The following is a 24,227-nucleotide window of genomic DNA, read 5'->3' as shown; positions in this document are numbered from 1 at the left end:
CCAACACTATTCCGGAAAATCCATGCAAATTAATCACGAAAAGATTGCAATTTTCATATATATACGCTTTTCTAACAAAACCAAGTCTATAAACTGATTTAAAATGAAAACTGAAAAATTTTCATTAGCTAGAAGTTGTCTCTAAAACTTATAACAGACGGTTTACTTTCTTTGGTATAATTAATCAATACACTTGAAATGTGCATAGAGTTCATTATTTCGCTAATCTCGCTACTTTCGATGTGTCTCCATTCCTATTTTCATCAAAGTTTCATGTTCTTATCAATTTACCAAGATTTTCAGCTATTTTATGTACAATTACTTATATAGGAACTCAACAGCATACATAAGCCAGACATTTTGTCCTTTGAGATCAAATGAAATGAGATTTTTGTACGACCAAATTAGATTAGAAATCAGGAAAAATATCCTTTATCACACACATTTGGTGTTGTAACTCTTGACTTTCTCGGGAATAGCGGCTTTCTCCACTGGCACCATTACGCACAGGTCCTCTAGGTTCTTCACATAGATGAGTTTGCGCCAGAACTTGGAGCTTATGAACGGGCGTGACATAAGAACGAGCGATTTAAGCCAGAATGTCGGATGAACCATGTAAAGAGTTTTGAGTCTCTTCCTCAGACGCCTATCGAGGAGTTGGTAGCACCTGTAAAATGAGCAGGACATGCAAGAGGGAAAGACAAGAGGCTGTGCTCAATATACTTACTTTCTCAGCCAATGAAAAGGAGGAACATTGCTTCGGCAAGAACCGCCATGAAGATAGACCATCACGTAATCGTCCGTTATCAGTTGTTCAAGGGTCTGAACCACGTACCTATAAGAACGAGGTGTTAATGCCAGATACACAGAATCCTGGTAGCGACTTACAAGAACAAGCTATCCATGACGTAGTGATAGTCAGTTCTCGATCTATCTGGAAGATAGCAAGCACTGAAGACAATGATGGCATTCTGTCCGGCAGTCTTAAGGTATCCACCGTGCGAAAGGACTCTCTTGTATGGTTCAATTACTTTCATATCAATCTCACGGGTTCTTCCATCTGGAAGGACGATTTTTTGCTTGGAAGGATCAATCGGATCCTCCCTTCCAACGCATTCATCGTCATCGTTGAAGATATTATTGTCAAACAGCGAACTCACGGGACTCCCGGACAGGACATTGGGATCAAAAGCATCGTCAAAGCTGCGATTTGAGAGTGACTCAACGGACGACACATCTGAAAGCAGATCCGATGGCACTAATACTTTTCTCTGGCTTCGCTGGTCATTGGATGTTGTTGCCATCCGCGAGACGAGTGCCACGGACTGAAAGGACGGCGTCACAGAGGCGTGATATTGCGATAAGTCCTGCTCAGATCCACTGCTTGCCATTCTGTCGGGACTCAAGTCCTTAGACACTTTCTTCCGTCCACAGGGATTGTCCACAATGTCGAGGCTGCTCAGTTTTGCTGTTAGCGTGGAGTTGACTTTCCTTTCCCATAAGGAGGCCTTATTTGGAGTAGATGTGTGCGGCGTCTTGAGTCGCTGGGTGGTCTCTTTGGCCGGCACGACGTCCGGGAAAGCAAACTTGGAGGGGGACTTGTGACCATTTTCCGAGTCACTGTCCGTGATGACGGGCGACATCAAAGGATGACTGTTGGTGAGTGTGAGGCCACTTCTAGTGCTAGAGTTCCCCTCACTGACTATTGCTGTACAAGGCTGGTGGAATGTGTTTCCATCATCGTCTGGAGATGTGATCCCTGGAGATTCCTGAGATTGGGATGTCGTCTCTGACGAAATGTCCATTTTCGCTTCCGCGAATCCTGGGCTGTCGAGATTCTGGCTGTAATACAGAAGTATATCACAAGTAGATGCAATGCTAAAATGCATTTGCTGAATTAGGGAAGAATACCTCATAAATATTTTACTGCTGCAAATTGTGTGAAGAATTCATTTCAATGAATTTGGAATATTATTATCACTACAAAACTAGTGAGTGACAGAGTGTTATTGGAAGGAAGGACCAGAAGGATGAAAAAGGACCTAAAATCCCAGCTGGCAAAAACTTCCTTCATCCGAATCTAACATCACATAAAAATAATTATTAACGAATATTGATTAGAGATTAAATCCTACTTTGTCTTTAAAAATATTCTTTGTAAAAAAAAATACATTCCATTAGAAAATTGGGAAATCTTTTACTGCAACTGCTCCGATATATTTTTCACTCAAAATCCTTTGAGAATTACTACTTCTCAGTTGTATGATATTGTTCATGTTCAACTGGGAAAGACATCCAAAAATACACTTGACAGCCAAAAGCGAACTTCGAAATTGTAGAGTCGCACTGATACGTACGAGACGCGTTTTTGGGTGAAGAAAATTTAATTAATACAACAGTTCCTGTTTAGAAATGAACAATTCTGAGGAAAGTGCGTGTAATGCTGAAGAAATAACTAAAACTGTGACGAATATAAAAGACAAGGACGATGAATTAGGGCCAGAACAGCGGTGAGTTTTTGTGGTATGTTTTCATTGTGAATTCATACAGTGGGAGCCAAAAGTGAGTAACTTTTCGATGAATGAAATATAAAAAATATTTTTGCAGGTGCATGACGTTGAGGAACAAGAAACGCTGTATTTCCCCCGATTCATCAGGCAGTGAGGATGACGATAAGGATAGTGACGAGAGAGATGCTCATGACAGGAAGAATAGCAAGAAGACATTGAGTAAGAAGGTGAAATCACACGAGGATGGCCGGAAGAATCCTTCACTTCCTCTGCTGCATTGCTACATTTGCCAGAAATCCTATACGAAAGCCTATCCCCTGTCGAAGCACCTCGATGAGCACTATAGTAATCGAAAGGTGACACACGAAAATCCGTGTCCTTGTTCGCAATGTGGAAAAATATTTACAACCCAGAAATTCTTAGAATGCCACAAAATTTGCCACAAAGTTGAGAAGCTATATGATTGCAGAGTATGCAGCAGAAGATTTTCTACGGCAAAAATACTGCGTCTCCACCGTGAGTATCATGCAAAGGAGAAGAAGTACAATTGTGAGGTTTGCAGTGAGAGCTTTCGCTTTCAAAATGCCTTTATTATCCACGTGGAGAAACACATTGAGAGATTGCCACTGCCTCAGGAACTCCTGGATCTCCATGTAATTCCGGCGATTGATGATAGTTGTCAAGCACCGCCTGGAGTGAATCAGGATCTCATGAATGGTGGAATTCTGTACAAGTGCAGTCAGTGTCCACAAAAGTTTGCCACAGTGAATGAGAGACGCAATCACCAGAGCCGCGAACATCCCAAGATTCACACTTGCGAGTATTGTGGCAAGGAATTGAGAAGCTCTTTCAGCTATCGCCTGCATCTGGTGTCGCATACAAAGGAGAAGACATTCAAGTGCAAATTGTGCGGTGAAGCATTCGCCTATCCGAATCTCCTGGTGGTCCACAGAAGAGTGGCTCACGGAACTGGAGATCCGGAGAAGTTGCTACGTCCCTATCGCTGTGAGCCTTGTGGCAAGGCGTACGTGTTTAAATACGCCTTAACTGAGCACATCAACTTTGTGCACAGGGACTTGAAACTGATATGTGATCTGTGTGGGTATTCTTATGGGACGAAGGCGCGTCTCAGGCGGCACTTTAAGAGGGTGCATCTGCGGACGAAGGTGAATGAGAAGCAGAGAGCGACGTGCGCGAGAATAGTTGGCAGTAAGGCGGAGATAGGCAAGGAACGAAAGTGTCCCGAATGCGACTTTCTGGCCTACAGAATGGCAGAACTGCGGACGCATCGTATTGAGAGTCACTTCAACGGTTTGCACTGTGATGAATGTAATGTCACGATGAACAGCATTTTGACCTACCGTCAGCACGCTGAAGATCACAAGGACGGGGTAAATTGGATCAGTCTAAAATTACCTGAAATTTCTTTAACCACTCATTTTTGTCACAGATTTCGGTGGTACCGGGACCTGGGCGACACGGAAAGATCTTCGGATGCATTAGCTGTGATAAATTCTACACAGACAGGCGTTTTCTGCGCGATCACATAAATGCCCGACACAAATCCATTATATTCAAATGCGATCACTGCGATATGACGTTCCAGACCAAGAGATATTTGGTGAGACATTTATCTTTGCATCATGGCATCACCAATAAGGAGCCAATGCCCAAGAAAGTGGAAGGAATGAAGAAGAAGGCGCCGAAGAAAATGAAAATCAAGAATATTCAATCTCCAGAGATGCAATCTTTACCACCTCATATTTCTCATCAGAGTCTTACATCGTCTGTCCAAGAATACAAAGTGCTAGCTCAGACTTCAGTGCAGTCAATTGAAGGACAGCAACATTTTAAGAGGGAATCCAAAACTGAGTCCATATCTATTCCGAGTCAGACTCATATAGTATCGAGTATAGTATCGCCCGGCCATGAAATGCAGCAATTGAGGATGCTAACGCCTGTCTCAATGCAGCCAACATCGACAGTGTCTCTCGGAGGACAGCAATATTTTAAAGGCGAAGCAAATGAACAAGCACTTCAATATGTGCACTTTGGGAACATTGGTTGACTAAACAATATCAATTCCCATCAGAAATTCCTCCAGGAGCGCGAGGAAATTAAGTATATTTTATTTAAATAGTGCTTCTGGAAGACTAAATGTGCACCTAAAAATTAAATTAGACTACATAGAATGTTTCGAAATTCCATTGAAATGGAATAATAATGTATAATTTAGCAAATGTTCTACCGATTAGACTATTGTAAGAATATAGGAAACCGCGAAGAAATGTTAATTTTCTATTGAAAAATAATACATGAAAGAATTATGAAAGATAAAATATATAACTGATGTTAATGGATGTAATGCATGTTTTTTGCAGTTATCAATAAAACACAGAGAAATATTTAAACCAAAAACTCGTGTATTTCTATAGAAATAACTTGCAAAATATTTCAGTGTCAATATTGCAAGAATTCTCCTTAAATCCCAAATTTTCTTAAATTTATTTTACTAGAAAAAATGAACATTTTTCAATATGCGTAACATTCGTTTTTGGGAGGGGCTTTTTTCCATTTAACCCTCAATCTAGAGACAAGGAGTTCGTTGTGTTTTGTGCATAGCAAATTGTTTGGTTTGTTCGCAACACTTCTAAAAATATCCTCTTGTCAACGCGTTCTTAAATCAAAGGGAAGAGACGAGAGTTAAAACGACTTTTTTATGTGTTCACCTTTTTGTCAGCGTGGATTATTTTAAAGACTCAATTTATCTTTCGATGACGGCGAAATGGTGGGTCTGGCTTTTGTTTGCTGACTACCAATTCATTTTGTGCAAAATACAGGCATTTTCAATGTTATCATTCGCATGAGCTTCTTTCACGTAATCTAATGTTGAATTCCGCAAGATGGTGTCGATTTTACAAAATGCTGGAGTACTTGCGGCTGATGTAGGCCCTCGAATGATAATTGTGTCCCTTAACCGTTGAACTGAGAGTCTGAATCAATTTGCTGTCAGTTTTCTTCGCTGGAGTGTAAATTTCCAATGGCCGATGTTTGCTGAAAAGAAACACGGAATTATATTGAAAAAAAATCTTATGTTGCGAAGCGAGAGTGGAAAGTTAGAGAGGTTAAAAGAAGCAAAAGTAAGCGTAAGAAATTACAAGTTAATTAATAGAGAGAGAGAATTTGTCTTGAGAGCAGAAGAGTTGCAAAAAATTAAATCTGAGTTATTCACCTCCTAAAGTCGGACATGTATTTGTATACGTCATCAATTCTGTAAATAATGGATATTTTTTAACTAATGAGTGAGAAATCAAAGTGTTCTTAGAAGTGTTATAAACACGAAAATTACAGTGGCGCCAGAAATAATTGTACTGCTTGTTCAGATATTTATTCACATGACTAGTTATTTAAGTTAAGACATGTTTTTGAATGCCTAGTTCATAGTGAGCAAGAAATGAGAAAACATCTTTTTCCTCTCAGAACCCTCTGAGTATTGAATATTAATTCTAGTAGAGGATTTATGTATGCAGATATGTGGAAAAATCTTTCCTCATAATAAACTCGCGGAAGATATTAATCTGTTCTTTCTTTGTGGCACTCCTATTATTTCTGGCCCCACTGTTGATAAGAGAAATGTGATGTCTCTTAAATTACCACACTTAAACCAACATCTCTGTCACGAGAATGATATTCTTCTTCACGGCTGTGCCGATGATTGAGGAAATTGAGGAATGGGAGTCTAGAATTTAAGGAACAATGAGAAATGGTTGTCTGGCAGAGTGACAAAATGACTCTCAAAAGATAATAACAGCTCGAATGAGCAGCATTCTTTTCACATCTCACATTATGTAATTTTATTCTCTTGCGATTCTTGAGTTCACTATTTTTGAGTTTTCTTGTATTTTTTTTGTCGCTTTCAAGAACACCACAAAGGTGTGAGTCTCGCACTCTCGGGCAATTTATTACTTGCTTCATTGCCTGTCGTGACATTTTTCGTAATTTAATTACCAATTACGATGCGTACTTGAAAGATTTTTTTCTTCTTCTCGATCTCGCTCGTATCTTCATGGGTCGAAGTTGTTTATAATACAGTATTTTCGAGGTAAATCTATGATTTTTATACACAACTAATGTACCTCGTGTGTGTCCTGAGCACTCTTTCTGCCCACGTCTGCGGCCGTGGAACTGCTGGTTTGAGTCCTCTGTTCTTCTTGTCCAAATACTCTATTACGTCATCGTAATAGTTGGTTCGGTAGTCATACATGTAATTATACTGTAGAAACTGCGGCCTGGGGAAATCAAAGAGTGGCGCTGATTAAACAGGAAGGGGGACAGCAGTGAGAGCGGAGAAGAACACACCTAACCCAGTGCTTGTACAGCGTCACGGGCTTTCGATAATTAGCGTCATCGCCAGGCTGAGGGACTTCCGCTTCGGGTCGTGCAGTTGCTTCCGCGGCTCCTGCCTCGCCCACGGCCGGCGCTGGCGCTGCTGGCTCAGGCTGCAGGTCGCCCTCGTCGAATGCCCATGGATCCTCCTCAGCCATTTCTCACAGTCTCGTCTCGTGCCTTTGGTTCCTGAACTGTTGCCTGTTCACAAAATCCGATTCGCGCGGTGGAAAGAGTGGAAATTCATATTATACTTTATTAATTTGTTTCTTGGTTTTTGCGGTGGTGGCTTTTGCAAAGGAAAAACAGTCATAAATATTACATTATGTTTTAAATAAAAAGTAAGAAATCGCACGCGCACTAAAATAGAATCTCGCACGTAAATTTACGCATGTAAAACTGGCGCGGAAAATCAGTCCTTGGTGATATCGTTCGATAATAATCCTATTCAATATTTTGGAAATCTTCTGAAAGTAATGTTGAAAAATCTTATATGGTTGCGAGCAATTCCTTCGCCACGCAGGAAGTAAATTGATCAAGTTTCACTTTCGATCTTATTTATATATTACACATGAAGATTGAGCGAAGTGGTAAACTAAATTGAAATAGCATCCTAATAATATCTCTTCATGCACAAAAACAAGGCAAGTGTGTTGTCGATTCAACACACTTGATCGATTTCTTCGTGACCCTAAATGCGGGTTCCCTTTATGACTAATTCGCATTTCGTAAAGTGTGACTTCAGACAGAACTCTCCCTTTCATTGGCACCTTCACGAATTCACCAAAAAGCACTCACTTTCGCAAAGGAAATTCGCTGGTATTTTAATAGTTTTAATCCTCTTTCACAAAAAACAAGGTGAAACTTGATATGTGCGCCAAGTAGAATGAAATTATATAACAATTTTGCAACTTCTCATTTCAAATTGATGATGAAAGTTGACAATTTTCCATCGTTGACTGATCCTTAAATTGCGCGTGTGTCCGGAGAAAAAATAGTCTAACTTCGTATTAAAGCACAGCTATTAAAGGCACCCAATCACACACTGAAGAATACCTCTTGCCGAGCGATCGACTTGTGTTTCCTGAGGACGATGAGAAAAGACTGACTTTATTTATGAGACTCTACCGAGTGATTAGCAAGTATCACAAAGTGGAAATGCGCACACGATCCTAACAGATCATTATATTGTATTTCTAATGCTGTGAACTCAGTCTGCTGTCCAATCTCTACCCTCAATTCATGGCGATGTAGAGGTATTGGTCTCAATTCGAGCGCACATAACTAATAACAGGGTGGCGATATTGATCTAATTGTGACTGTGTAAGAGCCTAATTTACGTACCTAATTGATTATAATGATAATAATATCGTGCCAATGTACCATGTGCAAATGTTATATAATGTACATATGAACATATGTATGCTGGCAATGGGGTGCCATGTACATGATACACATAACAAGATTATATCGATACTTTATATGCATACATAAAAATGTATTTTATATATATATAGCTCCACCTGGCGAGTAATTTTTTATTTATTTTTCAATCAGTAGGAATTATACTATTTATATATGTATATAAATATACATATGTACAGTGCAGTTCATAATAATATCACAGTATTGCACGTTTGGCAAAAGATACAAATTCATTCATTTATCCAGCCAAGAAATCTGTTTAAATTAGTTTCGCTTGAAAGTCATGAGACAATGAGTTCTGTGAGAGTTCACAATAGGACGAATCAGCGATTAAATTAACAACATGATCATTATGTTAGCAATTCTATTACATTTTTCGAATCTCACTGTATGTGTTTATTTATATTTTGAAACATGGATGTATCGAATTTTAATTCGATATGTTTAGGTAAGTTTCTTTTCCATCGTTTCACACACAGAGAGAAAAAATATTCTCTGTTTTTCCCTCAGCTTTTTGAGTGGGAAAATTTTCTTAGCGTCTTCATCTTTTTTTTTAGTCAATGTTTGAAAGAAACAAGAAAAAAGTCTTATCTCATGATTTGACGATAGTCCAATATATCTTAGTCTAGGAATATTTATACAATGGTGCGTGAGAACTCAGTTGATGAAGCCTTCCCCAGCCGTTGTGCGCGCTGATTGATAAGTGTTATATTCTGCTCACTGCATTTTCACGGGGGCTTTAATTGAGAAAGCACCTTCGTGGGGCAGACGGAGAAGATCAGCAGATAGAAATAGATTCAATTAATCGATATCTTGCACTGCTCGGAAAGAGTCCTTGAAACAAAATGCTGATCTCAATTTCAGCATGATCATGAGTAATGCGTCTGATCCGATGGTTTAAAAGAAGCACAACAGGGAGGATGATCTGTTGCCAAGGAGGTGTTTCGAATTAATAAGCTTACCTATAAATTAATCAACGCTGACATCCTTATAAGCGCATGCAGTGAAATGATTGGAAGAGACTGAAACTCGCTGAACATGTATTTATTCGTGATAACCGTTATTTTGACAGAGTCACATAAGAGACATTTTATTTTATAATTTCCGGAAGGCCGATATTGCGAGAGGATGAAGCGAAATTACAATATGCATATGTTTCTTCTTTGCAAGTTCACGGCTTGACCTAGAAAGTGACTTTCTTCTCTGCTCGCATCGATGAACTCGTCAGAGCTTTCGCTGTGAATGAGCTTTCGTCGTCTGTATCGGCGAGAATCTTCTTCAGATTGGCTACCCTCCGTTCGCGGGCCGCTTGCTTCTCTGAGCGATCGAGCATCTCCGACTCGAGGTTGGCGAGACGAGCTTTCGTGGCTTTGGCGCGCTGAGCCGCGGCTGAATTGGTGGATTCTACATCTGTGATTGCGGACCATTTCGTCAAACCGCCCACATTGACGCTATCGTCTACCGAGCGTGAGACCATCTGAAATAATGCGCGTGTCCATGAATTCTAGCCACTCAATCCTGAAGGTTAATGGGATTTACCTTAAGCGCCCTACGCCTAACAGCACCGCCCACAACCTCATCATCTCCGGCCACGTCCAAGAGCTTCTCGCCCAAATCGAGCCTTCCACGACGCTTCACTGTGCTCAGTGTATCCTCGAGATCATCGTCCACGGTGGAAATGAGCTTCTTGCTCGCACGAAGTCGATTGAGTGTCGATTGAACCTGCCATAAAGGAGAAATGAGAGGATCAATGTAACAGTCTAGAACTGAATTGACTGTAAAGCCGTCTAATCTATTTTTATTCGCACAACTGCCGATTTTCTTGAGTCTTTCATCCCACATAGCTGTGGTGGCTCTATCATAAGATTATACCTCCTCGTCGAATTCATCATTGGCAGTAGGAAGTGGCCTTCCCAGCTTCAAGTCCTTAGAATCGAAAATGCCATCCTCAGCAATCACTTTCTCCGCACGACGACGTGCAGTCTTGAGATCCTCATCAAAGAAGTCGTCAATGTTGACACGGGGCTTTACATAGCGATCCGCAGATTCTGGCCTGCGAACACATAGCAAAACAAGGAAGAATTGTGAAGACTTGTGTGAATTTTCTCGCGATGAATGTCGCATTTGACTAGCTCACACCCTTTCCACACACCAAAAAATCTTTAAATAAATCCAATGACGCAAATTTGCGCCGAACACTTTCGTGATCTAAGCAGTATAGTTTACAAGCTAACACATTGGACTTCCTTGCACACACTTTCTTCTGTGCGTTTCTGTTTTTGTGAAGCATCCATTTATTTTCTAGGCTTCACGCCAGTGTCGAACGGGGTGCATTTTTCACATTCATTTCGCTCACCTTCCAAATCTTTTATTGTCCAATTTGTCAATTGTAGGCCGATAATAGCTCTGGCCAATATTGTAGTTGCAATCATAGAGACGAGTTCTCCTAGGACGTCCTGCCATTATCTCCGTGTTCGCTCCTGATTCGAAATGTAAAACAAAAACAGGATTAGTCTTCTTTCACAAATCTATATGAGAATTTTGTGGATCATATGCAAGAAATCCCCATTTTTTGTACATAGTTTTAGAAAACATTATCATGTAATATAATATGTGATGAGTTTATTTACTTACAAATTTGGTGCGAACTTGGGAAATATGAATTTAAGTATATTTGCAAGAGAGTATTTAAAAATCAGGTGGAAAACACCTGAAAGTCAGCTTGAAAGTAAAAAGAGTTTTGCACGAAAGTATTTGAGAAAACATTATTCGAAATATGAATACCAATTACTACACAATCATAAATCACGTGTTAATTAATCTAATTACAAAATCATTTAAAAATGTTTTCATAAAATCATAGCGTGTATTTCCGACGATAAATTCAGTTAAGAAATATTACAGTCACAATCTAATATTAACTTTCTTATATCAATCGTGTGTACGAAATGATGGTGAGTAATAATATGAAGACGTGTGTGTTAAGAAAGTTCTACGAAAAACTGAAATTTAAATCCTTTTATCCTTCTTTATGAAATCATTGTACAGAAAATAAACTGGTTTTATCATTCAAATACCACAGTCACAGTGAAGACAGCAATAATAATGCGAGACGTATATTTACTTAAACAGATTAAAATTGGATGGATGGCACGAGGACACTAGAAACATTTTTAGTTGCTTTAAAGAATTACATATACAATCTATTAAAATAAGGCACACGTTTTTTTGTGGCTATTTATTCACTGGCTAACCTTGCGGAAAATGATGGTTCATTCGCTTGAGTTTCTATAAAATAATGTTCAGGGTTTTATCATAATTCTGTCCGTTTTTTCAACAATTATATTTGAGCGTATTTTTTTCTGTGAAACTCTGTTATTTATTCGTGTCCAGTCCAAGAGATAATTCATTGGTTTTAGTCGCCGTATTGACGGACCGAAGAAAGCCAAAATACAGTAGAAATCTTTCGAAGAAAGAAATGATATGATGAAAATAGAAATGCATTCATTGAACCATATATGCACATATGTAATGTGGCATTGTACATAATCTACAGGTACATAATATCTCCTTACAGCCACACGCTGAAGAAAATGAAGACGAAAACACAGATATTCTGCACAAAAGCTCTGCGCATAATTCTAAATCACTTTGCAATGACTTTCACTCGTGATAAACCACTATTGCTAAATGGGAATTCATGTGGTTAATTGCTGATTCTCAAGGTGGCCCCGCGATTTTTTTTTAAACGCTCTTCATGCGCCACTGTAATCACTGTTCATGAGATTCCACGACAAATTTTCTGGCATATTTTATATCCCATCTCAATCGGTACACGTTGTATTTATACATAAGTATGAAGAAATGAGGAGTCTTTTGTGCTCGCGAACACCATTACTGCAAGAACTATTTCTAGCTTGCCACACAGTGATTCACATAAGAAAATCTAGATCACACTGTCTATATAAATAAGATAGAAGAATTAGTGATCTAATCGATAATTGAAATTGCGTCACAGGAAGTTTGATTGCCAAGTGAGGTGTAAAAGAATGAGGAAAAAAATATCGACGGGGATCAGAAATAGTTTCAATGAATCTGCTTCAGTTATATAATTTCAGCCATTGGCGATTTCTCGAATCACTCACCTAGAGAATGGTTGTACTTTATTGGTTGAGAAGAAGGGTGACTTCTTCGATTAATATTCCACACAAATGACGACTCGTTCTCTCTTCACTTGATCACACTGATTTTTCCTCAATTGTAACAAGGCGACTTTACTTGTGTGCTCGTTGAGCCAATCCTCCGGAGGAACAAAAGGAAATGCGACCTGAGTTGTTTCTCCACACACATACGACAGGCCAAAAATGAGCTTTCCCCAATTTTCACTCACGCACGAGTGCGCAAGAGATTTTCTACATTTTCCCTGCGCAAACGCAAACACTTCTAATGCGTGAGAGAGTGAGAAACATATAGAGTTGAGGATTGAAGAAGTGGTCAAAATAAAAGTGATAATAGGGCATCTATTCTGGCATATCTTCAAATCTCGATGACGATATCAGAGATGCATAAATTGTGAGAACTTGTTTGTGCTCTTCCTGCTACCAAAATTGGCAATTTTCTCTATTATAACATTGTTTATTGGCATGAAAAGCATGAAAATTATAAATATATATGAATAAATTTATTCAGAAAGATCTTCCAAATTGATCACAAAAAGATTATGAATGAATGAATGAATGTATATTTTTAAATAAAATGAAAATGCTGACTTCGAATTCTACTTGCGAAGTAGATGCAAACTTGGAGATATTTCCTCCTTTGGAAGTTCTTAGCTGTCAAAGTAGTGAGAGTTTTCGGTGTTTATGTTTTCCCAGAGTGTGTTTTTTGTCTTAAATATCTGTGAAAATGAATCCAGAAATGAGCAGTTCTGTGCAATCGCGGAAAACAGGTCCTCACGGAACACCAGAGAGTGAATTCAGCATTGAGTGCTTCCAGAACTACTTGGCTCCGGAGGTTTTCGTGCAAGGCTTGGCGGGCATCGTCAACCAGGGCGAAGTGGAGAGGATTATCTACAACCAGAAGCAGATGTGAGTCTCTGGGGATTGTGTAAATTCCATGAAATGATTTGTGGCTTTCCCATCCAGGCTTCAGCGCTTCGAGAAGACCAATGAAATGACTCTGAATTGCAATATTCTGAGTGCGAGTCGACTGAAGAAAGCCAATGAGGACTTCAAAGAACACACAAAGCTGCTGCACGAGATGAAGAAGGATCTGGATTACATCTTCAAGAAGATCAGAACCATCAGGGGAAAGTTGACGGCTCAATATCCTCAGGCTTTTGCTGAATTAGAGCCGCAGCGAAGCAGTTTCGCCGAAGAGGCTGAAGATGAGACTGAAGGAGCGGCTGCAAAGGCAGTGGACGCAGTGGAACAGAGCTCCAAAGCTCCAGAGAAGAAGTTGTTTAGCAAGAAGTCACAGGAAGTGGAATACGTCCAGATGGAGGGATCGGATAACAATGCCAGCGGCAGTAATTTATCCACTCGCACAAGTTCTACAGATAATTCCAATGATTCCTTGTCCGACACGGGCTGAAGGATGTTGTGAGGCTTCAGCTTGCTCATTGAAGATCGCCTGTTATTCCTAGTTGTTCATTAAATTATTTATTGAAAATTTTCGCTTACGAAAAAGTATTTATATTTCTCATTTGACCTAATTGTCAAAGCTTGACAGCCCGTGCCCAGAATCTGACAGCTCAGTTTGTCTTCATTGTCAAACACGCAGCGGCACGTGGGATTGTTTTTTTGAGAATTTTCCGGGTGAAACGTGCTGAAAAATGGGTAGAAAAGTGTCCTTTAGGGAGAAACAGCCAGCTGGTCCCGGAAGAAAGGCGAAGAAGCAGGGCGATCCCGAGTTCTCGAAAGCATTTCTTGGTGAGTCAGAATTCGCTCGGTAGGCGACTTTGGATGACGCTTATTCGCTTGTTTTCTTGTCCAGGAGCCAATGATGGACCCAAAAAAGTCTCCCACAAGCAGAGGAAGAGAGCAGCAAAGCGTTTGCAGAAGGAGCAAAAGTTCCAGGGAAAGAAGGAGAAGGTTAAGGCGAAATTGAAGGAGAAGAAGATGCAATTGCTGGGCGATTCCTCGGATGAGGAAGAGAATCCAAAAGCGCTGAATGGCAAGAAGAAGCCAAATTTTGTGTCTCTGAAGCCGCCATCGTCTGATCCAGAGTCTGAGGATGAGATGGACAGTGATGAGAATGAAGATGCTGTGAAGATTGGAAATTTGGACGATGTTTCAGGGGATTCAGACTCTGAGAGAGATGACTTTGATGGTGACGACGATGAGGATCTGCTGCCAATTGAGAAGGCTACCAAGAAACTCAAGAAGAAGGCAAAGGAGGACAAGAAACTCGCTGAGGAGGAGTTGAAGCTGAACATTGCTGATCAGGAGATGGATTTTCAGCTTCCCGAAGAGGGAGCCGAAGAGGCAAAGTCACTGGATGAGGTTCAGGCGAGGATAAAGGACATCATTCGCGTGCTGGCAAACTTCAAGACACACAGACAAGAGGGAAAGTCCCGGCAGGATTATCTGGATGTGTTGAAGCGAGATTTGTGTCTGTATTACAGCTACAATGACTTTCTCATGTCCACACTCATGAACACTTTTCCCATGGCGGAACTGGTGGAGTTCCTGGAAGCCTCAGAAACGGAACGACCGCTGACCATTAGGACGAACAACCTGAAGACGCGCAGGAGGGATTTGGCGACGAAGTTGATTGATCGGGGAGTTAATCTCGATCCCATCGGGCCTTGGTCGAAGGTGGGACTCGTTATCTACTCCGCCCAAGTGCCCTTGGGCGCAACACCAGAGTACCTGGCTGGTCACTACACTATTCAGGGCGCTTCGAGTATGTTGCCCGTGATGGCTTTGGCGCCACAGGAGAATGAGAGGATCCTGGACATGTGCGCCGCTCCCGGTGGCAAAAGTTCCCACATAGCCTCATTGATGAAGAACACAGGTGTTCTGGTGGCCAACGATGCCAACAGTGAGCGCATAAAGGCAGTGATTGGAAACTTCCACCGTCTCGGCGTGGTGAATGCCATCGTGAGTTGTGAAGATGGGATAAAGTTTCCCAAGATCATGACTGGATTTGACAGAGTGCTGCTGGACGCTCCGTGCACGGGAACTGGTGTGATTGCGAAGGATGCCAGCGTGAAGGCATCGAAGTCCGAAGTGGATGTGCAGCGATGCTACAACGTCCAGCGAAAGCTCATTCTCAGCGCCATTGATTGCCTCAGTGCGAAATCCTCAAGCGGAGGCTATCTTGTCTATTCCACGTGTTCCATTCTGCCTGAGGAGAACGAGTGGGTGATTGACTACGCGCTGAAAAAGAGGAATGTGAAGCTGGTGCCGACAGGACTGGATTTCGGGGTGGAGGGATTTGTAAACTATCGCCAGCACAGATTTCATCCCTCCTTGAACCTCACGAGGCGCTACTATCCGCACACCCACAACATGGATGGCTTTTTCGTGGCGAAATTGAAGAAGTTCTCAGACACGCTTCCTTCTGCTGCGGATAGCACTGAAGTGGACGAGGAGCCCTTTGAGAATACCCTGTCAAAGGAGGATAGAAAAGAGTTGGAGAGACAGACAAAGAAGGACACTTTCGATGGGAAACATGCCAAGAAAGTCAAGAAGAAGGAAAAGAAGCACATCGTGAAAGACTTCAGCAAGGCAAATGGCAAACCTAAAAGCTTCAATGTTGCAAAAGCCGAAGTCAAAGATGTGAAAACATCCAGCAAAGGAGATGAAAAAGTGGCTCAGAAGCTAGGAAAGGCGCTGAAGAAGGGCCAGGAGAAGAACAAGGCGGCCTTCAAGAGAGATCAGATGAAATCGTTCAAGGGCCAGAAAAAGGGATTCCCCACCCGGGAAAAGCAGAAGGGCAGAAAATTTTGAATTTGATAATAAATTGTTGAATGAAACGAATCTTCCGTTTTTTAAAGTAACAATTTATTTTCTATTAAATAGGTTAATAAATTTAAAATGGTAATATTTACAAAATATAGTTCTCTCTAATATATCCATCTGTTTAAAACTCCAATTACTAGATAAAATTACTGTGCAAGTTATGCATTCAATTGTAACATCTATGTTTTTTTCTTCAAGTTTCTCAAAATAATACCCATCAATGGAGTACGCAATTTTTTCCCATCCAATGAAACATCTACACGCACTTTTTATCCCCCTATTTTTTTTTCTTCTTCTTCTTTATCCCAGTAATAATGCAGAAAATGGTAATGCTAGAGAAATAAACATATCGGGAACAAACACATTTGCTTACCCTTATCTCTTAGTTCTTCGGGGAGACGCTGATGAGCTTGTGGGATGCGACTGGGGTGATCTGTGACGATGAGAAGGAGGATTAGGGAGGTAATTTGAGAAGATAAGCGTTTGTCTACTCACCCAGAGAGAATGAGAGGTGGCCAGGATGGCGCCCTCGTCTTCCAGGGCGGGATGACTCTGTTGATCAATGTAGAGAAGTGTGTCCTTGCTGCAGGGACCCGTGCTCCTGCGCAGGGAGTCACATTTGGCAGCCGATGAGAGGAATCCAGTCGAACTGAGGCTCCGCCGCCTCTCGTAATTATCATCGAAGGCTTTCAGCCAGTTGATTCGAGACTCAGGAACTGAATTGTAAAATTTCTCCTCATCCTCCTTCACCAGGCCAACATCAGGATCGTCCAGACCTTTCAAACTCTCCACGGAGTCTTCCTTCTTCACAGCAGCACTATCCTCCTGTACTGGTGACTCTTTCTGCTCCTCCAGTGGCTTTTCCTCAATGTCCTTAGCCTCTTCCTGGACAGTATCCATTTCCTGCCTCTCAGCATCTTCCGTCACTTCAGCCTCTGTGACCAAAACTGTGCTCTCCTCTGAACTTTCCTGTGGCTTCATCTGCTCCTCCTTCACAGTTTCACTTTCTACTGGCTTCTTCACCTCAGCAGACTCCACAGATTTCTCCGCAATCTTCTTGCTCTCCTCCGCCACTGTCGACGGAGCCGTTGTGGCTGTTATGCGCGACACCCAGTGATCTCCTGACGATGAACTGCCACCTGAACACTCGGCCAGATCGATTTTTCTGCGCTGATAAAACAATATGTACGCCTCGTTGTTGATGATCTCCTCCTCGATCGCCTCGGAATTCACACGCGCCACATTCTGGTCGTCAAACATATACCACTGCTGATCGTAGGGATTCCGACAGGCAGCCGTGTAGTGGCCAGTCTCGAGAGTATCACCCTGCAAGAGAGATTAAGACAACATGTAACGGCACTTGTAACTCCACAGAGAGATAATCTCTTATCACTCTCTTTCTCTCCCCCCAAAAATGCCACTCAGATTGCGGTGCATCCAATCTGAGAGAGCAGTTCTCATCGATCCACTGACGAGGATTCCTCAGTGAAAACAAGATGGAAACGGGAAAATTTTTCGTGATTTTGGGCGGAATTATCTGTCTCTTCTTTATTGTGCCCCTCCGCAGGAGTCCACCATACTCAATACAGGGACAATTTGAACGTTTTGTGTCCGACTTTGATCGTCCTTATCGCTACCATCCGGAAGCTTATGAGAATCGCTTCTTGGTCTTTGAGGTAAGAAATCTACACATCAAGAAAAATCACTTAATCTCCGTCTCTTTCTTTCACTCGTCTTTGTTCCCTGCCAGAAATCAATGGTGAGATTGAAAACAATGAATGAAAGCCACTGGAAAAATCCCAATTTAGCCAAATACGGCGTAACAAACTTCACTGATCTCACAATTGAGGAGTTTCAAAGGAATCACTTGGGCTACCGCAGACAAAAACTCATCAATCTCTCGGAAAAATCCTCATTTGGCACTCAACGCGAAAATCTACCCAAGTCCATCGATTGGCGATCGAAGAATTATGTGACTAAAGTTAAAAATCAGGGCGCTTGTGGAGCATGTTGGGCTTACAGTGTCCTCGGCGTTGTGGAGACAATGGTGGCCAAGCGTAGGCAGAGGAGAGCTCAAGATTTGAGTATTCAGCAAATCTTTGACTGCTTCGACACCCAATACTTCGGATGTCACGGTGGGGATTTTGTGGAGCTTCTTCAGTGGACAATCGACGAAAAAATTCCCCTTATTAGGCAAGACACATACAACAGTAAATCTTCCCAAAATTGCACTTTCTCAACAATAAAAGGAGTGAAAATAAAGGATTTCACCTGCCGAAAGTGAGTAACAGGCGAATCACTTGTCTGTGAAACGAAGTAACGCATACATTTTCAGTTTCCTAGACAATGAGGATGAGATCCTCTACTTATTGGCCACTCACGGACCTCTCGTGGCCGCCATCAATGGACTCACATGGCAAAACTACCTTGGCGGCATCATTCAGCACAATTGCGACGGAGATCTCCTTCATCTCAACCACGTAGTTGAGATTGTGGGCTATAATCTCTCTCATGACACACCTCACTATATCGTACGCAATTCCTGGGGTAGGAATTTCGGCGAAGACGGCTACGTTAGAATAGCAATTGGGAAGAATTTGTGCGGCATTGCCCAACGAGTGGCAGCAATTGACATTGAGAATAGCGATGAATAAAGTGATTTCCGGGACTCACCTGATGATAGCACACAGCATAGAGATCGTATTTAGTGTCTTTTTGGCTGCCATTGATGTTCTGATCGCGGCGCTTCATCAGCTTCCACGGACTCCAGTTGTCGCCGTCATTGGGATCCAGGGAACCACTCTCGGTGGGCGATCTCGCCAGATGTGGTGACATATCAAAGCCATTCAGTGGGAACTTCACCATAGTAGTCAGCTTGGCAGCTTGTGGCTCTCTCAGCTGCTGCTGGCGGAATCTTTTGAAGTGAATCACAAGGATATCAGGCAAGGACCACAAGCCCAGCGTCTTCACCACCGGCAAGTACTTTTGACAGTGAGGGCATCGCCAGGCATCCTCAGCACTCAGCGTCTCTGCTTTTGTGTAGTGATCGAGGCACTGCTCCAGCGTCAGCATTGCACACTCCGATGATCTCTCTTTCACTTGCGCAACACTCGCGTGCTCCACAATCGGATCCGTCATGTCGCTGAAGTGTTCCTCTGGCGTCTCCCACTCCAGCATCAGCCTCACATTGGCCGGACCCGTGTCTGGCGGCACCACGGACAGCATCAGTTCAATGTTCTCCGTGAACAGTGGGTGCTCCACAGTGGACTCCAAGTACGTGTCTGGATCCACAAGAGGATCCTGCAGGCGAATCCTAAACACTCCCTCAATATTGCCATCCTTCAGTACTGGCTGCATCTCGCGAATTAGCGCTCGCTGCAGCTCCACGTGCGTGATATCTCTCTTCACGCGTACACACATAGGCGCTCCAAAGCGCTGCGCCTCCTTCTGATCCGCCTTCCTTGTGCCATTCACTGCACACAGCAACACCGTGACATCCTTCTCCTCCGCTGCCGACGCCTCTGGCATCTCAATACAGTACACCATGTCGCTGTCCGCCACCACAGAGATCGGATCGGAGTCACAGAAGACACGCGAGAAGCCTTGCTCGTTGATTTCCATCAATACCATTCGTTCCGACGCAATGCCCGTGTCCAGATGCAATTGCTCACGCAGTGTCACGAAGGGTGATCCCGGTGGAATGCCCAGACCCAGCTTCACCTGGCGCGGATGCTGCGTGGCATACAGCACCGTCACAATTACATTCTGCTGAACAATCTGTGGTAGTTGCACGGAAATGCAGTGAAAGGGATCAAAGGTGTTGCTCTGCTTGTGGCATCGTGGACATGTGAGAGAGGAGCGAAATTGAGCCTGGAACACGGCCTGCACGAAGGAATTGTTGCAGCGAATGTGATTGGCAAGCGTCTCGGCGGCTATTATCTCATCTGGTCGCCCATATGTGTTCTGCAAATAGAGTGTGGAAGACATGATTAGAAAGACCTTCAGACTGACACACTTCCGTAAGGCCACACTCGAAAATTTCATGACCTTATCTCTCAGACATAAACAAGGGTGAGATTTTATCTGACTAGGTGTACGTAAATTGCCATACAGCCTATGAAGACTATTATAATATTATTTTGTATTGATTAAGCCCCGCCCACAACTAATTTTGGGTCAAAATCGCGCTCTTTCACGAAAACATTCATCAATTAATCACCTTAATGGCCTTGTATTTCCGCTTGGTGGCCGTATTGAGATCCTCGTGCACTTTGTCCAGCAGCCAAAAGAGGAACTCCTGGGCATCATGTTGCGTTGAACTGCGAAATTGCGATCCATGACGATCGACGGCCGCCTTGAAGCTGGTGCTGTGATGAGGACTGTATCGACACGTCCACAGGGCCTTCAGAATGAGTGCCAATTGCTCGGTGAGTTCACCTTTGGTACCGAACTTTCGTGAATTGATCTTATTGCGGCGCTTTAAGTCCACCTAAGAGAGACAGTACAGAGTGAATTCACCATTTCACGCTCCATTCCCTAAACTCACCTTGTACTGATCCAGCACGAAATACTCAGCCAGCAGATCAGTGTGGCTGAGGCATTGGAGAACGGCATTCATGAAGCATGTGTTGCCATGGTTCTTCAGCCCCGTGACGCCTGGCGTCTGGTCCGGAGGCCACTGGTAGCCACCGAGGGGCGGAACACGATCGCCCACGCTGGGTTTCACCTGGAAAATCAGCCAGAAAGCCATTAATTCTCAGATATCTGGACGAGTTTCGCGTGTATTCATCGTCCAATGAAGACACTGGTGATACAATCCACCTCAATTAGCGCTAATTAAGTGAAATATGCGATATAGAAGGAATAAATAGTGCCACAACTCTATCTTAATTACACTCAATTCAAGCCAGGCCGCGAGGGCAGGAATTGCACACATACCCCAGCGATGTTCAATGAGGTGATCTGCTGAGCAATTCGAGAGATGAATTTCCGCACCGAAGACGTCCGGAAGAGCTTCCGCTTGTCGCCAGATGGTTCCCTCTCGCCCACGTCCGGACACTTCTCCACATCGTCCGACGTGGCTGGGTGCTGTCCACCAATCAGGGGGAACTTCCGCATGGCTACGCGCAAGGATTTCCGTTGACCAGACAACGAGAACACCCTCCGAAGCCTACCACTGGTGGCCTTGTCCGGGCGCTCGTGGCCCTGCGATGGAGCCTCGCTTTTGCCCCCGTAACCCGCCATATCCGCATCGTTTTTCACCATTTCGTGACCAACGCCGCATATCACGGACTCTAGGGCGATGCTTTGTGACATTTCTCGCGGGTTTTGCACACAAAATCACACCCAAATCACGAAAATTCCTCTCCAATTCACGGCAAAACACCTCAATTACAAGTAAACACGTCCAATTGACATCTTATCTGACAGTGCGGTGGCGCTGCTGGCGCGAAGAAGGAGCGTTGTGGAGTTTTTCCAGGTCGCGCGCCGCGTTGTGAAATTCCAGAATGGAGCAGAAGTCGGAAAAGCCGGAGAAGCAAAAGAGAACTAGACGGACAGAAGATGAAGACAATGGATTTGCACAATTTGTACGTGACGCAGCTGAATTTTATTGGCGTTATTGATATTTGTTCTTTCCTAGGGCGGTTATATGGATGCTAAAATTTCCAAACTGGAGCAGCAGTTTCTGGACAATGCCAAGCATTCCGGTGTTCAGAAGTCTAGTCTCTTCTCTGGCATCTCTATTTATGTCAATGGTCACACAAATCCTTCTGCAGAAGCGCTGAAGATGATCATGATGGAACATGGAGGAGTTTATCACACTTATGAGAGATCGCACACGACTTTTATTGTGGCCAGTAATCTTCCGGACGTGAAGGTGAGAAAGATGCAGCCTAGCAAGACCATCATCAAGCCTGAATGGATTGTGGATTGCCTCAAAGAGAACAAGATCCTGGACCATAAGAAATATCTCTATGAATTCAATCATAAAGTCTCACAGCCAAAGTTGTCCTTCTCCCGGACTGCTGTGAATCCCAACTTCTTGTCGGAGTTCTACAGCAATTCTCGCCTCCATCACATCTCAACCCTGGGATTGGCATTGAAAGACTATGTGAATGACTTGAGAGAGAAACACAAGGGAGATTTTCCCGCGAGGAGTGAAATTAATGTGGCCAAAAGAGAGGAGACTGGTAACCACAAGGCTGTAATGCACATTGATATGGATTGCTTCTTCGTCTCTGTTGGATTACGGTCCAGACCAAATCTCAGAGGTATTCCGGTGGCTGTGACTCATTCAAAGGGCGGAAGAAAACCTGAATCATCTGATAAATCGTGGTCAGAGATCGCTTCTTGCAGCTATGAGGCCCGCCAGAAGGGCATAAAGAATGGAATGTTCATGGGAAATGCCCTGAAGCTTTGCCCGGATCTGCAGACCATCCCGTATGATTTTGACCAATACAAGGAAGTTTCCTACACTCTCTATGACTCCATCGCCCGGTATACTCTGGATATTGAAGCTGTGAGTTGCGATGAGATGTTTGTAGATCTAACAGATCTGCTGGCCAGCACAGGAATTTCATGTGAAGGCTTTGTCACACACATCCGGCATGAGATTAGGCAAAAGACAAACTGTCCTTGCTCAGTGGGAATAGGAGAGAATCGCCTCTTGGCCAGATTGGCGACCAGGAAGGCCAAACCAGATGGACAGTATTTCTTCCCTTCAGACAACATCCTTGAGAATATGCAGGAAGTCTCCTTAAGAGATTTACCAGGCGTTGGATGGTCCACTTGTGAGAAGTTGAGTGAGAATGGATGGAAGATCTGCGGAGATCTCCAAAATGTCCCACTAAATCGTCTTCAAAAAGATTTTGGTAGCAAAGCAGGAGAGAACCTCTATAATCTCTGTCGTGGTCAGGACAATAGGCCACTAAACTTCTCCCGACAGAGGAAATCTGTCTCCACGGAGGTCAATTATGGTATCAGATTCACAAAAAAATCCGAATTGGAAATATTCCTACGGCAATTGAGTGAAGAGACCAGCAAAAGGCTGCACGAAGTTGGTCTCAAGGGTAAAAGTGTCACTTTGAAGCTCATGATCCGTGCACAGGACGCTCCTGTGGAGACTGCCAAATTCATGGGACACGGAATGTGTGATCATATGACGAAATCCTCAGCTTTTCCAACTTTAACTGATGATCCGGAAACAATTTTCCGCGCCGTTTGGCGAATTTCTGAAGATCTACAAATTCCTCCTGAGGAACTGCGTGGGATTGGGGTTCAAGTGACTAAATTATGCAAAGCAGATGCTCAGTCTTCATCCCTGGTTAATCTGTTCAAGCAAATGAAGTCGAAAGCAAAAACTGCGCCTCTTCCTCAAACTAAGACAGAGGAACCACAATCCGAAGCGCCCGATCTCGATTTGGATGTGTTGCAGGCTCTTCCGGAAGAGATGCGAGAGGAAATTTTACAGGATTACTCTGAATGGAAAAAGACCCAAATTACGCAAATTGATAAACCGTCGCCAGTAATTTGCATGAAGTTGAAGAATGTGATAAGTAGCAGCAATATTTTGGCCAAGAGCAATTGGATGACAATCTTGAGCCAGTGGATCAACTCCAGTGACGCCCCAAAACTTTGTGATGTTGAGCATTTTGCAAAGAACGCCTGCGAATTCATAAAGAACAAGAATATCTGCGATTTGTACTCGCAATTGGAGTATTTGCTTATGTAAGTTGCATCATTATTATATCTTTCACTGCTCCTGATTTGCCTATTAAAAGACCTCTTATTGTAGGTTGATCAACCAGACAGAGTCTTGTTCCTGGCACAAGAGTTACAGATTTCTCGCTGAAGAGATCCAGAAGGAAATGGTGCTTACTTATGGGACGAAGTTAAAGATCAATGGCCATCCGGACTGCTTCAGGTGCAAATAAAGCAC

The 24,227-nt window shown here is 42.9% G+C and overlaps 9 protein-coding genes across 16 annotated transcripts; 5 read left to right on the top strand and 4 right to left on the bottom strand.

The window, feature by feature from the left end:
• Window positions 1-96: 96 nt before the first annotated feature.
• Window positions 97-2,000, bottom strand: LOC132261240 (protein prune homolog 2). 2 transcript variants are annotated; one of them, XM_059759952.1, is made up of 4 exons: window positions 1,912-2,000; window positions 889-1,842; window positions 728-835; window positions 97-667 (listed from the first exon to the last, which is right to left on the bottom strand). In XM_059759952.1, exons 1-4 carry the CDS (start codon window positions 1,914-1,916, stop codon window positions 436-438), a joined length of 1,299 nt encoding a protein of 432 aa, XP_059615935.1. In that variant the 5' UTR covers window positions 1,917-2,000; the 3' UTR covers window positions 97-435. The 2 variants fall into 2 exon arrangements, with proteins under 2 accessions (XP_059615935.1, XP_059615934.1); XM_059759951.1 differs by having other exon boundaries at window positions 889-1,916.
• A 408-nt stretch (window positions 2,001-2,408) lies between these two features.
• On the top strand, window positions 2,409-4,578 carry LOC132261238 (zinc finger protein 99-like). Of its 2 annotated transcripts, none has more exons than XM_059759948.1 (3): window positions 2,409-2,510; window positions 2,608-3,901; window positions 3,961-4,578. In XM_059759948.1, the coding sequence occupies exons 1-3, from the start codon at window positions 2,413-2,415 to the stop codon at window positions 4,576-4,578; spliced, it is 2,010 nt and encodes a 669-aa protein (XP_059615931.1). In that variant the 5' UTR covers window positions 2,409-2,412. The 2 variants fall into 2 exon arrangements, with proteins under 2 accessions (XP_059615931.1, XP_059615932.1); XM_059759949.1 differs by having other exon boundaries at window positions 2,440-2,523.
• A 60-nt stretch (window positions 4,579-4,638) lies between these two features.
• Window positions 4,639-8,070, bottom strand: LOC132261243 (flightin). Of its 4 annotated transcripts, none has more exons than XM_059759956.1 (5): window positions 7,953-8,070; window positions 6,870-7,097; window positions 6,647-6,799; window positions 5,743-5,781; window positions 4,639-5,564 (listed from the first exon to the last, which is right to left on the bottom strand). In XM_059759956.1, exons 2-5 carry the CDS (start codon window positions 7,052-7,054, stop codon window positions 5,426-5,428), a joined length of 516 nt encoding a protein of 171 aa, XP_059615939.1. In that variant the 5' UTR covers window positions 7,055-7,097; window positions 7,953-8,070; the 3' UTR covers window positions 4,639-5,425. The 4 variants fall into 4 exon arrangements, with proteins under 4 accessions (XP_059615939.1, XP_059615940.1, XP_059615937.1 ...); XM_059759957.1 differs by having other exon boundaries at window positions 7,695-8,048; XM_059759954.1 differs by having other exon boundaries at window positions 6,870-8,048.
• A 1,279-nt stretch (window positions 8,071-9,349) lies between these two features.
• Window positions 9,350-12,770, bottom strand: LOC132259481 (uncharacterized). 2 transcript variants are annotated; one of them, XM_059757129.1, is made up of 5 exons: window positions 12,467-12,770; window positions 10,678-10,801; window positions 10,194-10,374; window positions 9,861-10,043; window positions 9,350-9,798 (listed from the first exon to the last, which is right to left on the bottom strand). In XM_059757129.1, exons 2-5 carry the CDS (start codon window positions 10,782-10,784, stop codon window positions 9,505-9,507), a joined length of 765 nt encoding a protein of 254 aa, XP_059613112.1. In that variant the 5' UTR covers window positions 10,785-10,801; window positions 12,467-12,770; the 3' UTR covers window positions 9,350-9,504. The 2 variants fall into 2 exon arrangements, with proteins under 2 accessions (XP_059613112.1, XP_059613113.1); XM_059757130.1 differs by lacking the exon at window positions 12,467-12,770 and adding an exon at window positions 11,897-12,373.
• A 384-nt stretch (window positions 12,771-13,154) lies between these two features.
• LOC132259913 (kxDL motif-containing protein CG10681) lies at window positions 13,155-13,947 on the top strand. The gene is made up of 2 exons (XM_059757731.1): window positions 13,155-13,408; window positions 13,466-13,947. The coding sequence occupies exons 1-2, from the start codon at window positions 13,227-13,229 to the stop codon at window positions 13,911-13,913; spliced, it is 630 nt and encodes a 209-aa protein (XP_059613714.1). The 5' UTR covers window positions 13,155-13,226; the 3' UTR covers window positions 13,914-13,947.
• A 115-nt stretch (window positions 13,948-14,062) lies between these two features.
• On the top strand, window positions 14,063-16,306 carry LOC132259834 (probable 28S rRNA (cytosine-C(5))-methyltransferase). The gene is made up of 2 exons (XM_059757629.1): window positions 14,063-14,251; window positions 14,316-16,306. Exons 1-2 carry the CDS (start codon window positions 14,155-14,157, stop codon window positions 16,274-16,276), a joined length of 2,058 nt encoding a protein of 685 aa, XP_059613612.1. The 5' UTR covers window positions 14,063-14,154; the 3' UTR covers window positions 16,277-16,306.
• Window positions 16,307-16,432: 126 nt separating this feature from the next.
• LOC132259830 (ubiquitin carboxyl-terminal hydrolase 31) lies at window positions 16,433-21,680 on the bottom strand. The gene is made up of 6 exons (XM_059757621.1): window positions 21,227-21,680; window positions 20,835-21,014; window positions 20,508-20,777; window positions 18,962-20,251; window positions 16,784-17,614; window positions 16,433-16,721 (listed from the first exon to the last, which is right to left on the bottom strand). Exons 1-6 carry the CDS (start codon window positions 21,602-21,604, stop codon window positions 16,671-16,673), a joined length of 3,000 nt encoding a protein of 999 aa, XP_059613604.1. The 5' UTR covers window positions 21,605-21,680; the 3' UTR covers window positions 16,433-16,670.
• On the top strand, window positions 17,713-18,983 carry LOC132259838 (cathepsin O-like). Its single transcript, XM_059757632.1, has 3 exons — window positions 17,713-17,964; window positions 18,039-18,568; window positions 18,624-18,983. Exons 1-3 carry the CDS (start codon window positions 17,785-17,787, stop codon window positions 18,940-18,942), a joined length of 1,029 nt encoding a protein of 342 aa, XP_059613615.1. The 5' UTR covers window positions 17,713-17,784; the 3' UTR covers window positions 18,943-18,983.
• A 24-nt stretch (window positions 21,681-21,704) lies between the features above and the next one.
• LOC132259832 (DNA repair protein Rev1) lies at window positions 21,705-24,222 on the top strand. 2 transcript variants are annotated; one of them, XM_059757625.1, is made up of 3 exons: window positions 21,705-21,876; window positions 21,930-24,016; window positions 24,084-24,222. In XM_059757625.1, exons 1-3 carry the CDS (start codon window positions 21,796-21,798, stop codon window positions 24,220-24,222), a joined length of 2,307 nt encoding a protein of 768 aa, XP_059613608.1. In that variant the 5' UTR covers window positions 21,705-21,795. The 2 variants fall into 2 exon arrangements, with proteins under 2 accessions (XP_059613608.1, XP_059613609.1); XM_059757626.1 differs by having other exon boundaries at window positions 24,070-24,184.
• The last annotated feature ends 5 nt before the right edge of the window (window positions 24,223-24,227 follow it).

This window comes from Phlebotomus argentipes, unplaced genomic scaffold (genome assembly GCF_947086385.1).
Source record: "Phlebotomus argentipes unplaced genomic scaffold, Phlebotomus argentipes genome assembly scaffold_18, whole genome shotgun sequence".
Classification (NCBI taxonomy): domain Eukaryota; kingdom Metazoa; phylum Arthropoda; class Insecta; order Diptera; family Psychodidae; genus Phlebotomus; species Phlebotomus argentipes.
Note: the sequence above shows the minus strand (reverse complement) of the source record. Positions and strands in the feature narration are given on the sequence as shown.

Coding starts and splice junctions, on each gene's coding strand:
- LOC132259832 (XM_059757625.1), top strand. CDS start 21,796: ATGGAGCAGAAGTCGGAAAAGCCGGAGAAGCAAAAGAGAACTAGACGG. Junction 21,877..21,929: donor ACAATGGATTTGCACAATTT/GTACGTGACGCA, acceptor GTTCTTTCCTAG/GGCGGTTATATGGATGCTAA. Junction 24,017..24,083: donor CAATTGGAGTATTTGCTTAT/GTAAGTTGCATC, acceptor CTCTTATTGTAG/GTTGATCAACCAGACAGAGT.
- LOC132259838 (XM_059757632.1), top strand. CDS start 17,785: ATGGAAACGGGAAAATTTTTCGTGATTTTGGGCGGAATTATCTGTCTC. Junction 17,965..18,038: donor ATCGCTTCTTGGTCTTTGAG/GTAAGAAATCTA, acceptor GTTCCCTGCCAG/AAATCAATGGTGAGATTGAA. Junction 18,569..18,623: donor AAGGATTTCACCTGCCGAAA/GTGAGTAACAGG, acceptor ATACATTTTCAG/TTTCCTAGACAATGAGGATG.
- LOC132261240 (XM_059759951.1), bottom strand. CDS start 1,916: ATGAGGTATTCTTCCCTAATTCAGCAAATGCATTTTAGCATTGCATCT. Junction 836..888: donor GTCATGGATAGCTTGTTCTT/GTAAGTCGCTAC, acceptor TCGTTCTTATAG/GTACGTGGTTCAGACCCTTG. Junction 668..727: donor CCTTTTCATTGGCTGAGAAA/GTAAGTATATTG, acceptor CTCATTTTACAG/GTGCTACCAACTCCTCGATA.
- LOC132259913 (XM_059757731.1), top strand. CDS start 13,227: ATGAATCCAGAAATGAGCAGTTCTGTGCAATCGCGGAAAACAGGTCCT. Junction 13,409..13,465: donor ATCTACAACCAGAAGCAGAT/GTGAGTCTCTGG, acceptor TTTCCCATCCAG/GCTTCAGCGCTTCGAGAAGA.
- LOC132259830 (XM_059757621.1), bottom strand. CDS start 21,604: ATGTCACAAAGCATCGCCCTAGAGTCCGTGATATGCGGCGTTGGTCAC. Junction 17,615..18,961: donor ATGCTGTGTGCTATCATCAG/GTGAGTCCCGGA, acceptor TCTCTCTTGCAG/GGTGATACTCTCGAGACTGG. Junction 16,722..16,783: donor CCACCTCTCATTCTCTCTGG/GTGAGTAGACAA, acceptor TCATCGTCACAG/ATCACCCCAGTCGCATCCCA.
- LOC132259834 (XM_059757629.1), top strand. CDS start 14,155: ATGGGTAGAAAAGTGTCCTTTAGGGAGAAACAGCCAGCTGGTCCCGGA. Junction 14,252..14,315: donor GTTCTCGAAAGCATTTCTTG/GTGAGTCAGAAT, acceptor TTTCTTGTCCAG/GAGCCAATGATGGACCCAAA.
- LOC132261238 (XM_059759948.1), top strand. CDS start 2,413: ATGAACAATTCTGAGGAAAGTGCGTGTAATGCTGAAGAAATAACTAAA. Junction 2,511..2,607: donor GAATTAGGGCCAGAACAGCG/GTGAGTTTTTGT, acceptor ATATTTTTGCAG/GTGCATGACGTTGAGGAACA. Junction 3,902..3,960: donor CTGAAGATCACAAGGACGGG/GTAAATTGGATC, acceptor TTTTTGTCACAG/ATTTCGGTGGTACCGGGACC.
- LOC132261243 (XM_059759956.1), bottom strand. CDS start 7,054: ATGGCTGAGGAGGATCCATGGGCATTCGACGAGGGCGACCTGCAGCCT. Junction 6,800..6,869: donor CTGTACAAGCACTGGGTTAG/GTGTGTTCTTCT, acceptor TGATTTCCCCAG/GCCGCAGTTTCTACAGTATA. Junction 5,782..6,646: donor GTGCTCAGGACACACACGAG/GTACATTAGTTG, acceptor CATTATTTACAG/AATTGATGACGTATACAAAT.
- LOC132259481 (XM_059757129.1), bottom strand. CDS start 10,784: ATGGCAGGACGTCCTAGGAGAACTCGTCTCTATGATTGCAACTACAAT. Junction 10,375..10,677: donor GACAATAAAAGATTTGGAAG/GTGAGCGAAATG, acceptor ATGTGTTCGCAG/GCCAGAATCTGCGGATCGCT. Junction 10,044..10,193: donor ATGATGAATTCGACGAGGAG/GTATAATCTTAT, acceptor CCTTTATGGCAG/GTTCAATCGACACTCAATCG.